The following is a 15,779-nucleotide window of genomic DNA, read 5'->3' as shown; positions in this document are numbered from 1 at the left end:
TGATATCAAGTTGGAATTTGAATTTTTTTTCAGATCTGATTGGAATATGACCAAACATGGGTTATTTCTGTAATAGAAAATACACAGAACTGGGTGATAATAATGACATCTGGATACATTCCCAAGCTTTTAATTTGGCCGGTAAGCTACAGGGCCATTGGTCCTATTTTTTCATGTTTTTTACATTTGACATGTAAAATCACAGTCTATTTTTGTAATTTCATTGATATTTCCTGTATCTTAAAAATGCACCTGTAAAATAAACAGTGAAATTCTGTTAAATTACAGACTGTTTTTTACAGTGTACAGGGTGGGGAAGCAAAATTTACAATATTTTGAGGCAGGGATTGAAAGACAGTGTATGACCAATTAGTTTATTGAAAGTCATGAGAATTTATTTGCCACAAGAAAATGTACATAATAGGAAATGTTTTTTTCTATGTGTCCTCCTCCTTTCTCAATAACTGCCTTCACACGCTTCCTGAAACTTGCGCAAGTGTTCCTCAAATGTTCGGGTGACAACTTCTCCCATTCTTCTTTAATAGTATCTTCCAGACTTTCTCCTAATAGTTTTGCTCATAGTCTTCTCTTCTTTCCATTATAAACAGTCTTTATGGACACTCCTACTATTTTTGAAATCTCCTTTGGTGTGACGAGTGCATTCAGCAAATCACACACTCTTTGACGTTTGCTTTCCTGATTACTCATATGGGCAAAAGTTTGTGAAAAGGTATGGATAATAGTGTTAGGTATGATTATGACATCAATATATGTTTGGTTTCAAAACAATTGACGTAGTGCCTGCTGAGAAAAAACAACTAAAGTTCATTGTAAATTTTGCTTCCCCACCCGTATAAACTGAAGGAAAGACAGAAAGCAAAACTATAAAAAAAAAAAAAAACAAAAAAACAAAGACATGTCAGCAAACAGGCGACCTCGGTTGACCTCGGTGAACTGCGATAAGTAGACCGACAAATCAGACAGGGACGCACGGCTGAGGTCACCAGAGTGTTTCAGTCTGTCGGAGTATCACTTCTGAAGTACGAAGGAAAAACATGTGAAGTGCAGAAATGAAACAGCCTTTGAAAGAGCTGGAAGACAGACACCACAGGACGGCTGAAGAACACTCGTCAGATACAGCACGCAAACGGATTCAAGGAGAGGGAGGCTTTTCAGACACAAAAAGAACATTTCAAGGAGAGGAGAGAAAAAAAAAAAGGTGTTTGAGGGAGAGCTGGCAGATACGGCTGTTCTAATAAAGGCTTTTCAGACGGTGAAAGAGTGTTTAGGGAGAAGACGGCCTTCCAAAGAAGATGGGCCTGATAAAGAGGGTGTCCATAAAAGAAGCATGGGATGGAAAGATGAGTCATACAGCAGCGAAGTGGAAATGAAATGAAAAAAAAAAAAAAATGAATGAGTGTATGCACGAAGGAAAGAGGCACGCTCATGAGTAGAAGGGAGTCTGTAACCCAGAGCAGAACGGACCGGGCTGTGGAGCTATCAGTCACATCAACAGCCAACCTCTGCTTAGTCTGGACCCACACAGGTGAAGGTGGGGACGGTGGAAACAGGATAAATACAGAAGGACCGACCTGGGCCAGGAACGGAACACCAGGTCCAACTACAGACACCAGGACGCAAAACCACAATGATGAAATAATAGAGGGAATGCACGTGACGTCACCGCTAGTGGAAGTCACCGCGGTTACGTCCACTGAGTGGCAGAAAGAGGGAGATGAGTGGCGGCTTTGGCTTGAATACTGCGAAAACTTTAGACAGGGGTGTCAAACTCATTTTAGTTCAGGGGCCACATTCAGCTAAATTTGATCTGAAGTGGGCCGGAGCAGTGAAACTATGGAAGTAAATCTGTCTCATCATACAGTCTACTCTCGTTATACCGCCAACTTCCGTTCACGGCCAAATTGGCGGTATAGCGAAAATGGCGTTACAACGGGTTGCGTCCATAATGGCATGTCTTTACTATATGATGTCTATGCTGCCTCCGTTAACCCGTTCTAATTGCGTTTCTAAATAAATCTTGATTCTGTTATGTTGTAAGGGATCATTTAAAGTGGGGAAACATTTGAAGCATTATTACCGTGTCGGGAAATGACACCCCATCATCTTGAGGCTTTGGCTTAATCCCACGTCCTCTTCCCGACATCCTGACCTACTGAGTGTTCTGCGATAATGCGGTGGCCGTTCCGTAGACCTACTCGTAGCTTGTCGCGATCAGCGTCTGGCGCGTTTGTTTCAGTGCGTTGTTAAAATTTCTGTGTACTCGATGGCAATCACGCTGGCGGTATAACGGTCAGGAAATCAATGGTATAAGTGTTGTTTGTGCGTGGAACTGGGCTGGCGGATGGCGATAGGCGGAAATGGCGGTAGCTAATGGAATAATGCATTGGGGATTTTTGTGCAATGGTTTTGGTCGGCAGTGAGCAAAAATGGCGGTATAATGGCGGGCGGTTTAACGAGAGTAGACTGTAGTTTGAATTATAAAGCTATTGAATTTCTAGCACTGAATTTTTTTGCACTGAAATTAAGTATCTGAATTTTTTGTCTCAGAATTTCAACTATGTTCATAATTTAGAATTAAAAAATTCAGATCACACATCTGCGCTGACCGTCTTCCTGCATTGGCGTCACATGACCAGCCTAACGTAACTCGATTGGCTGGCTGTCGGTTCAACTTGCAAAAGAATCGATTGCTTATCCTTGGTGTCCCGGATGTGTTATCTGAATTTTTGCGTCTGAATTTATTTTTATTCTGAATTTATGAACATAGTTGAATTCAGAGACAAAAATAAATAAATCAGATACTTAATTTCATTGCAAAAAAAATTGAGCGCAAGAAATTCAGTGGCTTTTATAATTCAAAATCTGATGAGACAGATTTACTTCCATATAAAACAATACAATAATAATATAGAAATAATGTCGACTCCAAACTTTCCTCTACGTTTTAGAGAGAAACAAGTAAATTACATTACATTATCTTTAAAACAATGGGAATAACATGAACAAACTGAATAAATAAGTGCAATTTTAGCAATGTTCTCCAGTTTATCATTTACAGACATATTGTTAAAATTGTGCTTACTTCTCTTCAGACATATCAGGTTATTCACAATTTTTGCGAAATTATGCTTTGTTTTAGTGTAAATACATGAAAATTTTTACATTTAAAAATAACCTGCTTTCGATCATATTGCTCTGAATGTGGAACCTGAACTAAAATGATTGTTAATATCTTAGTGTAATTTTTGCATTTCACACATTCATCCAAAGGGCCGGACTGGACCCTCTGGTGGGCCAGATTTGGCCCCCGGGCCGCATGTTTGACACCTGTGCTTTAGAACAATCTGAAAAATGGGGAAGAGCTGTTGTGCCATTGATCGCACAAATAGGTTAAACCCCTTTAGCCCTATCAGCCCGCCCGCAGGCCGAAAAAATTATATTAATATTCATCTACTATAAAAATATAAATCAGGACAATGGATGTTTTTTTTTTCAACTTTTGCTCAAAGTTTAGACCCTAATGTTAATAAAAGTACATCAAAAGTGTATTTTTGTGCAAACTTTAATGTTCAAACATGATTTTTAATCTTTGTGGGGTGAATATACACTATTAAAAATCTCCGACACGGACAATTAATTTATACATATCGTCAATCCAGCCGAAAAAAAACAGACGAGGATAAAAAAGTCTAATTTCTCTTTTAGTTTGTTACAGTTTACTCACACATAGTAATAGTTACAATATTTTAGACAATGGGAATAGATTCTGTGAGGTCTGTAAATGTCCATAGACACTAAGAACATCCATATGAACCTTATTATTATAGGTATTAGAAGTAATCTTCATTTACTTTGGGTATGTCTTTTTAGGCGTTTTTCCCCTGAAAATATGGTCAGGGTTAAACAGGTTAAAAAGCACTCGGAGCGGCGACCTAAAGCCAAAGACAGAAGAAGCAGATGGATCACTGTAATTCAGAAATAACTGGAATCCAGGCAACGAAACCTGGATTTGTGGTTGCCATTTTGTGTCGGTTAACGTTAATTTATGCTGTATTCTTGCGTAAATCATACCTTAAATTACATATTGTTTTGGCTAACGTTACTTCTTAGTAGGGCTGGGTATCATGGCCAATTTCCATAATCGATTCGATTTCGATTCATAAGGTTCTGAATCAATTAATCATGATTCAATTCAATTCGATTCAATATCGATTCGATTCAGTATTAATTGATTGAGTCAGATTAATTTAGTGATACCAAAGTACAATTTTGAGTTGTAACCTGATTATTTGAGTACCACAGTCATGCACACATCAATACTGGGATCAATATTGATATTAGAAAGGAAATAAATCTGACATTTCAGCAGGAAGTAGCTGAATCTGCTCTGAAATAATGAACAGGACACAAATTGCCATGTTTGTACAGTGGATCAGAACAGACTTCATCATCTTTATTCTGTTTTATGGCTGGAGGCTTCTACACATTTGGGGGGGGGGGGTAGCGTAGCGGTCGACATTGTCGCTTTACTTCCTCTAACTCCATACTCAGTCATAGGTGACAGTATGGATCCAAGTTATTATTCCAACGACGACCAGCTTCCGTGATTAGCTGGGCGTCCACTTCCTTCACACTGCGGGTTTGAGTTTGAGGCCGGAGCACCTCCAGCGGAGGGGGTTTCCCCACCACGTCTTTTCCGCATCTTTTTCGAAAGTGAGACCAAGTCTTCCCCAGGGTTCACAAGACGGAGCCGCCCATGATTCCACATACTCCTGGTCCTGCTCTGAAAAATCGATCTCATCCACTATTAATTGATTACGCAAAATTAAAATGAGATCGATCTAAGATCGATTAAATCGATTTTTTACCCAGCCCTACTTCTTAGTAAAGCTCTTAATGTTAGCATCTGTCATTTAGTTCTGTATTTCATAATGTGGAATCCGCAAACGACACTAACTACATTTCTAAATAAAATTTAATCAGAATATGACTTTACTTCAAACTCAACTACATGTAAATCAAAAGAAAAAGTGACTTTTTCAGTAAAATCTCTCATGAACTGAACATAAACCCAGTGTGTCCATCCACTGTCATTGATCCAACTCCATGGGTTTTACTGGTGAATCAATGTTGGAGAAGATGACAATGTTTCCATGGTAACTACGGAGCCTCTGAGCGTCCAAATGGGTCATATCTGATGACCATGAAAAGATGAATAACTGTATTTTACACCAATTATTTACATGGATTGATAGGATTAATGGGTATTAAACAGTTCAGATCAGTAGATGGTTTTGGTCCACAGTGCATGTTTAGGTCTTTAAGGGTTAAATGAACAATGCTATTAAATGTACATCTGACAGTTACTCCTGTACAAATATTCCTATAAAAGACACAACAAGTGCAAAAAAATCAACTGTTTATATAGAAGGAAAGTGTGATTTATATTGATGGAATCCGCAAACAACACTAAACTACATTTCTAAATAACATTTAATCAGAATATGACTTTACTTCAAACTCAACTACATATAAATCAAAAGAAAAAGTGACTTTTTCAGTCCAATCTCTCATTAACTGAACATAAACCCAGTGTGTCCATCCACTGTCATTGATCCAACTCCATGGATTTTACTGGTGAATCAATGTTGCAAAAGATGATGTTTCCATGGTAACTACGGAGCCTCTGAGCATCCAAATGGGTCATATCTGAAGACCATGAAAAGATGAATAACTGTATTTTACACCAATTATTTACATGGATTGATAGGATTAGTGGATCAGAAGTGATTAAACATTTTATATTGGTAGATGATTTTGGTTGCCAGTGGTTGTTTCGGTCTTTATGGGTTAACTGTATTTAATTTTTTTTTTTTTGGAACTTTTATTGAAGAAAACAAAATAAAACAAAAAAAAACAATGTACAGAGTAAAAACATTTGTCCTGAGATTGGGCACAAGATTATAATATAAGTATTTGGATACAATGAAGAAAAGGAGAGAAAAAAAAAGAAAAAAAACCCCAAAAACAATCCAGGCTTAAATATCCATTCCAAAAAGACTGAAAACTGGTCTCCATCTTCTTTCGAAGGTCGGCGTTAATTGTATTTTTTAATGGTATTTTAACTGTATTTTGCACTGTAAAGCACTTTGTGACTGTCTGTGAAAAGTGCTCTATAAATAAAATGTACTGACTTATTTTTCAGATTAACCCTTTCATGCATGAACTATGAGAACCTTAATCATGATCCCCCCCCCCCCCTGTTTTTATCCCTCTTTAGGCATGAAAAAAAAATGCAATTGACAGCTTTTTATGAACCTATTTTTCATGGAGCTGCAAAAATGTCCACTCAAATGAATACGATGCGTTTAATTTTTGAAGCAAAGAAACATGTACTTACTGATATACAGAGAAAACTATGAAATTAAACACTTTTAATGCTGCTAATCTGATGTTTTCTCATATTTAAACATACTCTAATACTAGTTATTACTCACTTCATGGAGGTAATGTACAAAAAAAAACCTTTTGTTAAAGAAAAATGATAATTATAGTCTAATAACAATTGATTTACACTCAAACATGTTACTGCAGATCAGGTTTTCAAGAACAGCAAAGTTACATATGCATAAGTGTCCGCTGTGTTGGCTGATATGGAACTAAAACAACAAAACCCATGAATAATAAAGAACAGCTGGAGAATAGCTGTCCACTGGAGTGACCAGTATGCATGAAAGGGTTAAAAAAACAAAAAAAAAAAACAGTAAATATGGTATAATGCACAGATACATGCAAAATGTGAACCATTGTATCGTATATCTTGTAGTGATGAGTAAACCTGTAAACCCTATTGTCCTGTGATCTGAAAAAATAAGTAATTACCGCAAAACAAATGCATTTGTGAGGAAAAGTTCGGAATGTGTGTTTCAGCCAGTCGTCTGTGTGAAAGACCCGTAAACCATTTAAAGAGAATCAGCGTTCAGTTTCTATGCTCCGTATATCTGGAACAAACTACCAGAAAATCAGGTCTGCTGAGAGTCTGAGTTCTTTTAAGTCCAGGTTAAAGACTCACCTGTTCACTGCTGCCTTTGACTAAAAGGCTTTTGACTTTTTAAATTCTATATTCCCTTTGAAACTCCGCACTGCAATTCTTATAATTGTTATGGAAAAAATAATACTCTACTAATTCGTCTATAATAAAGAAGGATAAGTTCAAATGTTCAGTGTCAAAGAAATCCCTTTATTTGGAGCTCCATAGAAAGAGATACCCCTCAGACAAAGACTGAGACGGTCTGACAAACTCTTTTTTTTTTTTTTTTTTCAATCCGATTAATAAGCAAATGCTTCAAAATATATCTCACCCTTCAGACGAGGAAGTAGAGTATTGAGTTCGTTGAATAGACGTGAAGTCGACCAGTTTCACTCCAGGCGTCAGACCCTCTCGTCTCTTAAGATTTTCAGTGAGGTAGAGGAGAACCCCTAGATGGTGGATTCTTGGTGGCTAACCTGTCCGACGCCTTCGAGTGTCACATGGCGGATCTTCAGCTATCCCACTTCTGACACCAAATTGTTGTGGAAAAAATATTACTCCACTAATTTGTCTATAATAAAGAAGGATAAGTTCAAACGTTCAGTGTCAAAGAATCCCTTTATTTGGAGCTCCATAGAAAGAGATCCCCCTCAGACAAAGACTGAGACGGTCTGAACCCAAAAATACAAATCACCCTGTAGTCTTCTGTCTCCCATGAGAAAATTATGATGTGTGGAAAGTGTTTTGGTTAGTGTCAGGAACTTAGAGATTAGACCCCCCGTGAGAAATGTGGGTTTGGCCTTCTACTGTGGACACAACACAAAAGAGGTCCAAACTGCTTCTATAATACACAGTGACATGAATATATCTGAAATAGAGTTAGAAGCCTATATGATATATGAAATATATATGAATATATATGGATATAAGTAATATTTCCATTACACTTTAATATGTGTGTGTTTTTATTTTTATTTTATGTTTTTTTTTTATTTTATGTGTTGTTTTCTTACTTGCTGTTTTTAATCACCTGTTACATGTTTCTTTTATAATGTTTTAAATGTGTTACTTTTTGTTTCTTTTATTTCAATGTCCTGTGTGAAGCACCTTGAATTGCCTTGTTGCCGAAATGTCCTATACAAATAAACTTGCCTTGCCTTGCCTAAAAGAAGAACTGGAAAGTGATGGAAGCTGCTGAACACTGAGGAACCACCCACACTGATACAGTGAAGGGTTAAAACAGATGCACAGTGTGCAAATATACACGCTACCTTCAGCCAAATGAATGTTCCAGGTCGTTGCTTGTGTCGATGGGGGCTGTGCAGGGGAACCAGGCATCAGGAGGCGGTTTGTCACTCATTTCCAGGTGCTGGTACCTGCAGAGCTACACAAAGACCAAAAGGAAATGCACAACGGAGGCTGTTTAAATGATTAAAATAATAGTCAATAAACTGGTGATTTTAGTCGACACAATAAGCCAGTATAACGGAGACTGGCTTTTATAGCCAGACTCCAGGCATTTTATGTCGTTGTTACCTCGGCCAAGGTAGGTGGTTCAGTTTGTCAGAAATGTTTGACAAAAACAAAAATGCTGCGCTGATTTCATGAAAGTTGGATGAGGGGCGGTACATTAGCCTTACATCTGGAGGATGTCCAGAAAAAGGGTCATTTTCTTTCAGTTATATCCTAGTTAATAAATAATAATAATAACTAGAAGCACTCGGCAGAGCGCAGACCTCCGCCAAGGCTGATCAGTGGCCCCCCCTGTGGGCCCCCCCCCCAAGCCAAGGAGGTATGTTTTGCCAGGGTTTGTTTGTTTGTCTGTCTGTTTGTCTGTCCGTTAGTGTGCAACATAACTCAAAAAGTTATGGACAGATTTTGATGAAATTTCAGGGTTTGTGGAAATGGGCCCCCCCTGTGGGCCCCCCACCCCCGATCACCACCAAAATTTAATCATTTCCTTCCTTATCCCATTTCCAACAAACCCTGAAAATTTCATCAAAATCTGTCCATAACTTTTTGAGTTATGTTGCACACTAACGGACAGACAAACAAACAAACAACCCTGCAAAACATAACCTCCTTGGCGGAGGTAATAATAATACATTTTATTTATAGACGCCTTTCTTGGCACTCAAGGACACCGCTACAGTAAACAGGAGAGTAAAAACAAACAATAAAGCAGAGTAAAATAAAAAGGCAGGTTAGGTCACAGTTAGCATATTCATCTGAAGTAAAATCGAATATCTGACTCTTCAACTTCACCGATGATGACTTTTAAAATTCAGTTGAACATAGTTGAAGCTGTAGTTTATTCTGTTAAAGCTTCAGTGAATAGTATTTACTAACATCTAGTGCAGGGCTATTCAACTATATTTTCCCATGGGACAACTTTTGGGAATCCTGTGGACTGTGGGTCGGACCACTGTAGTATTAACTCTAATATCAGATGGACAATTGACACATATCGCCAACACATTTTTAACATTTTATTTAAATGTTAACCTGTTGTGTTAAATTTGAACATACCATCACAGTCACAGTAACTTCTGACTTTTAAAGGAGTGATATTTTGCTTTTGTTAAATGGAATTCTTTTTTTTTTTTTTTTTTTTTTTTTTATAATTCAAGTTTTTATTACAGTTTTCACTTGGATCATGACATTCATACAGTGTTGCTTAATAATAACAATAACATTGAGGGCTTCTGTACATACATGAAAAAACAAAAACAAAAAAACAAAACAAAACTACGAGGCGTGGAAGATCTTAAAGAAAAATAGATAAATAATAATAATAAAATAAAAATGATAATTAATTAATTAATTAATTAAATACATGAGGGAAGTAGTTCAACTCTCATCCTGCTGACTGTCAGTCATAGTTATGTAAGACCAGAATGAGTCCCAAACTGGTGCTGTGGTTTTATCCCTGTTATTGACCTTATGAAGCATACATTCATATGAAGCAGTCTTTATCATCCTATGACCCATTCTTTAAACTGTGGGGCTTTAGGTATTTTCCAGTGTTTAAGGAATAATCCTGACAGCTACTGAAACCCCAACCATAATAACAGAAAATTTTTCATTTGATACATTAGCTATCTGTCCTGTTTCACCCAGTAAACACAGCCTTGGACAAAGTGGCACAGTTCTGTCCAACCAATTATTTAGAGTATGAATTACACTATCAGAAACCTTTGATGATTGGACATTCCCACAAACAGTGGATCAGAGTACCATTATCATTTTGACATTTCCAACACACTGAGTTATTCATCAGACCTAATCTATTCAGTCTTACAGGTGTCCAATAATATCTTTGTCATATTTTATATTGTGTAAATTTGCCTTTACCTTCCTTTAAAAATGTACCACATTGTGAAATTATTTTCGTCCATTCCTCATTCCCAAAGATAACCCCAATGTCTTTTTCCCATAAAACCTTCAGACTGTTCAGATCAGGACTGAGTGCGTAATTCATTCGTCTTTAAAATATTGAGGCTCTATGATGGTGAGGTGGTAAAACCAAATACTCCAATATATGGTTATCTTCAGTTGAAAAAGAAGTTGAATTGAAGTTAAATGGAATTCTTCATTTTCCAACATTTCCCTGTGGTCTCCATAAACTGTAAATGCTCTGCTTGGGTCTGAATTCTTCATTCATTCAACTCCACAGGTCCGTCTTCAACACTATTTCTGAGTAATGACACCAGAAAGGTGGTTTGGAGCGCTGGCCCTTTAAATGCACATGAGCCACTTCAGGCCCGCCCCCTCCAGGTTGTTGGCTGTGCTGCTCTGTTCCCGTAATCGGCTCCAAGTTTGGACATATTTTCAGTTTTTGCAACAACCGCTGCTGCAGATAAACAATTATGTCGAACTCGGAGAAATGTTCTTCAGAAGTCTGGACCCTTTATGCACAAATGTTGTGACGTAACTCGTTAGAAAACGTAACAAATTAAGCAGGAATTAAAACAGGTTGTAGAAATCCACTGATTTTTGCCAGAATGAATATAAAGATAGTTTTGCAGCAGCTGGAGGGTTCAATTCAAACTGTATGAACTATAGGGTCCAAATACACAAATAAATGAACCACAGACTAAAAAAAGTGGGTTTAGAGAAATATGAGCTCTTTAATTCAAGTAAGAAATATAAACCTAACATTTCAAACAATTTATGACCATTAATATTGCTTTGTTCTTTGACGTAGACAATCAAATTTTGCTAAATTTTCTAGTTTCACTGTCAACTTTGCATCTCTTTTCCATGAAATGCACAATGTTTTATGTCTTATGTACTGAAGCTGGTCTCTGTGGCCTTCTCTAAACTGTGGCTGCGTCGCAAATGGCGTAAGTTGTTGCAAATAGCCGTATGTATGTTTAACGGCTGTTAAACTATTTATTTAGAACTTGTGGGTAGAGGGGCTGCAGGCCGGTCCAATTTGATTGACAGGCCGGGTTCTGGACATGGGCTGCCTGTTGAGTAGTCTGATCTAGTGGTTCATTTGCAGAACATGCAAATTCAAAACTTAACGGGCTCATATTTTCCTAAACTGACTTTTATTAGTCTGTGGTCATTTATTTGTGTATTTGGACCCTAATAGTTCATACAGTTTGAATTTGAACCCTCCAGCTGCTGCAAAACTATCTTTATATCATTCTGCAAAAATCCAGTGGATTTCTACAACCTGTTTTTAATTCCTGCTTAATTTGTTACGTTTTCTAACGAGTTACGTCACAACATTTGCGCATAAAAGGTCCGACTTCTGAAGAACATTTCTCCGAGTTCGACATAATTGTTTATCTGCCAGCAGCGGTTGTTGCAAAAACTGAAATATGTCCAAACTTGGAGCCGATTACGGGACAGAGCAGCACAGCCAACAACCTGGAGGGGGCGGAGCCTGAAGTGGCTCATGTGCATTTAAAGGGCCAGTGCTGTCAGGATCTGTGCCTGGGTGACTCTTTGCTCCTCTTTTGTTATAATCATTATCATCATCATACTCACCTGCTGGCGCTGCGTGGCTGCAGCCAATTACCATTGGCCTATTTAAGGATTAGGTTTGCAGCCATGCAGCGCTGGTCCATTACTCCTCTCTCCTTTCCATAGCCCGGACATTTGATCATATTCATCCACGGACTCTGACTCAGGTTTTGTATGTTTTTTCCTATGGACTCTACTTAGTTTTTGTATTAGGTTTTTCGTTGTCTGGTTTTCATTTTTTGTTAAATAAACTTGTTATTTTTTCCCTTCAGTACTGTGCATTTGAGTCCTCTCATTTTCCTTTCGTGACAGAATGGACCCAGCCATACTGGACTCAGCCGGTACTGAAGGGACCCGTTTTTTTCGTTTTTTCCGTGTTTTTAGTTTTTTATCCATGGTTTCGTTCGCCTTTCCATAGTTCTCCTCTATTACGTCGTTCTGCGCTTCCCTGCCCTATATTCCGGCTTTTCTGAGACTTACCTTTGTCCTCACCCTTGTCTCAGCGACGGCGGCTCGGTCTCCTCCGTGCGGTTGGTTCGGGATGGTCCCGGAGCCGCGGGTGCATACCCCGGTTTTTCTCCCAGTGTGTCTCTGTTCTCTGTTTGTTTCCTGCCTTGTTTTACCGGCGTTCCCATGTTGTGTGGGGCCACGGACCACGCTGAGTCCGGGCTCTCCTCCCGTGTGTTTTTTCGGTGAGTTTGTCTCTCGTCTGTTTCCGCCTCGTGTTCCAGTGTCCTATTCCTTGTGGGGACCTGGGCCTTCGTGGGGTCGGGTTTCTTCTCTGTGTCTTTTCCTTCGTGTGTCTAATGATTTCTGTGAAGTTCATTAGTTTTGATCCGTCTGTCCATGTTAGTTTGTTTGTTCTGCTTGTTTTATTAGTTCCTCCCTGTCTCTCTCTGTCCGTGGTGCCGTTTTCTGAGGTATTTCTCCGTGTGTATTTCTCCGTGTGTATTTCTCCCGTGTGTATTTCTCCGTGTATTTGTCTTTCTGTGTATTTTTCAGTACTACCGGAGGCTAGTACGCCGTCTGGTAGTATCCCTCCTTGAGTCCGGTTCCGGCCGACGCAGCGTTTTCTGAAGCCTGATTCAGTATGTCCGTGCAGCGTTCCTGCAATCTGATTCTGTCTGTTCGCGCAGCGTTTTTTAAAGCCTGTTCCTGTCTGTTCTGAAGTCCGGTTCCGTCCGGCAGCGTTCCTGAAGTACGGTTCCGTCCGGCAGCGTTCCTGAAGTCGGTTCCGTACGGCAGGCGTTCCTGAAGCTCCGGTTCCGTCCGGCAACGTTCCTGAAGTCGGTTTCAGTCCGGCAACGTTCCTGAAGTCCGGTTCCGTCCGCAACGTTCCTGAAGTCCGGTTACGTCGTTCCACGCAGCGTTCCTGTTTCCCCGTCTCGGCCTCGCTCTTTGTGTCTCCCTGTCTGTCCAGTCTCAGAGTCATAGCCCTGTCTGTCCAGTCTCAGAGTCCATAGCCCTGTCTGTCACGCTCTCAGAGTCCATAGCCCTGTCTGTCCAGTCTCAGAGTCCATAGCCCGTCTGTCCAGTCTCAGAGTCCATAGCCCTGTCTGTCCAGTCTCAGAGTCCATAGCCCTGTCGTCCAGTCTCAGAGTCCCATAGCCCTGTTGTCCAGTCTCAGAGTCCATAAGCCCTGTCTGTCCAGTCTCAGAGTCCATAGCCCTGTCTGTCCAGTCTCAGTCAGCTCGAGTCATGGGTCCAGCCATAGTCCAATTCCAGTCGATGTCTGTAGTCAAGTCAGTGTTCGGTCTGTCTTGTCTCAGTTAGAGTCACTAGTCCAGCATATTTCAGTTCCAGTCAATGTCCTAAGACCAGCTGGAGTCCTGTCTGCCACAGCCCTGGAGGTCCACGAACCAGGGGATTTTTCTGTCCTGTTTTGGAGGGGTTCTCACGTCTGGTCGGGAGGTTTCTCCATGATCTGGTCAGGAGGGGCTACATCATCTGGTTTGGAGGTTTTCCACGTCCTGGTCCGGAGGTCTGTCCTGAGGTGCTTCGGCAGTCTTCCCGGAGGCTCTTCACGCCGCTTCACCGGGAGGTGCTTCAGCCTGTTCGCCCTGAGGTTCTGCAGCCAGTCCGCCCGGAGGCTCTTCACGCCGTTTCACGGGATGTGCGTCACCCTCTTCGCCCGGAGGCTCTTCACGCCGTTTCACCGGGAGGTGCGTCAGCCTGTTTGCCCTGAGGTTCTGCAGCCAGTCCACCCGGAGGCTCTTAACGCCGTTCACCGGGAGGTGCTTCACCCTCTTCGCCCGGAGCTCTTCACACCGTCCCACGGGAGGTACTTCAGCCTATCTCCCCTGTGGTTCTTCATGCCCCTTTTTGCAGGATGCCCTGGTCTTCGTGGGGGCTTTTTTCGCATCTCTGGGGACGTCAGGATGCCGTCCCTTGAGGGGGGGGTCCTGTCAGGATCTGTGCCCTGGGTGACTCTTTGCTCCTATTTTGTTATAATCATTATCATCATCATACTCACTGCTGGCGCTGCGTGGCTGCAGCCAATTACCATTGGCCTATTTAAGGATTAGGTTTGCAGCCATGCAGCGCTGGTCCATTACTCCTCTCTCCTTTCCATAGCCCGGACATTTGATCATATTCATCCACGGACTCTGACTCAGGTTTTGTATGTTTTTTCCTATGGACTCTACTTTAGTTTTTGTATTAGGTTTTTCGTTGTCTGGTTTTCATTTTTTGTTAAATAAACTTGTTATTTTTTCCCTTCAGTACTGTGCATTTGAGTCCTCTCATTTTCCCTTTCGTGACAAGTGCTCCAAACCACCTTTCTGGTGTCATTACTCAGAAATAGGGTTGAAGATGGACCTGTGGAGTTGAATGAATGAAGAATTCAGACCCAAGCAGAGCATTTACAGTTTATGGAGACCACAGGGAAATGTTGGAAAATCCATAATTATATTTAAAAAAGCTAAATATCACTCCTTTAATACCTCCATCATTCTCTGTCGTGGGCACATAAAAGAGCAAAAGCCCGTTGTTAGTCAGTCTTTCTTTCATCCATTCTGTATTTGTTTTTTCCAGACTCTACAGCAGATGAAGGAGCTGTTATTTTCAAGCCAGTAGTTTGGAATTTGGGCAGAAACTATGGGAGCCAGAAGGAGCTAATGCTAAAAACTAGCTTACTGGTAATATAGTAAACATTGTATAATAAACTCATTTTACAGTTTTGACTCTGAAAGTCTGACTTGGCAAATGAGCAAACCATCATACAGACCCGTCAATCAAAGGTCCTATTTGCTCTGAGAACTTGGCATCAGCAAACCCATGATATCACACATCAACAAACCGGCCAACATATGACTTTTCATTCATGTGGAAGTCGTTGTATTATATTGACATCTTGCGAATTAATATTTGTTGTTAAATGCCAAGAGGAGATTTATGGAAAGAGTAAAATACAGACACAGCACACAGTCGAACAGTAGGAACACTGAAAAATGATGTGGACGCCAAAACTCTGAACCACGGCAGCCAGAGGTTTTTGGTTCTGCCCCCAGTGGCAGGCAGTGGGACTACAATGTTAGCAAATGTAGACATTTGCTTCATTTTAGAGCTGAGGTTCTTGTTTTTTTTTCACTTATTTGACCTATTTTTGCACTTTCGACCCCTTGGATTGCTGGTTTTCTGGTATCAACCTGCCCATATGCCTGTTTTTTCCTTCTGTAAATCCCTTAAACTACTTGTACACGGTGCTGCGTCTACATTTGGGTCTTTTACCTGATGAATTACAGGTCATGGT

General features: G+C 40.2%; 1 protein-coding gene across 1 annotated transcript in view; it reads right to left on the bottom strand.

Annotated features, from left to right (window-relative positions):
- Positions 1-8,324: 8,324 nt before the first annotated feature.
- The window catches only part of pappa2 (pappalysin 2), a 161,833-nt gene continuing 154,378 nt past the window's right edge, over positions 8,325-15,779 (bottom strand). Inside the window, exon 15 of the mRNA XM_030160644.1 lies at positions 8,325-8,435. Coding sequence (XP_030016504.1) covers positions 8,325-8,435 — 111 coding nt within the window. The remainder of the gene's footprint in view (positions 8,436-15,779) is intronic.

The sequence above is a fragment of the Sphaeramia orbicularis genome, chromosome 17 (assembly GCF_902148855.1).
Source record: "Sphaeramia orbicularis chromosome 17, fSphaOr1.1, whole genome shotgun sequence".
NCBI classification, from domain to species: domain Eukaryota; kingdom Metazoa; phylum Chordata; class Actinopteri; order Kurtiformes; family Apogonidae; genus Sphaeramia; species Sphaeramia orbicularis.
The sequence above is the reverse complement of the archived record's forward strand: the minus strand, read 5'-3'. Positions and strand labels throughout refer to the sequence as shown.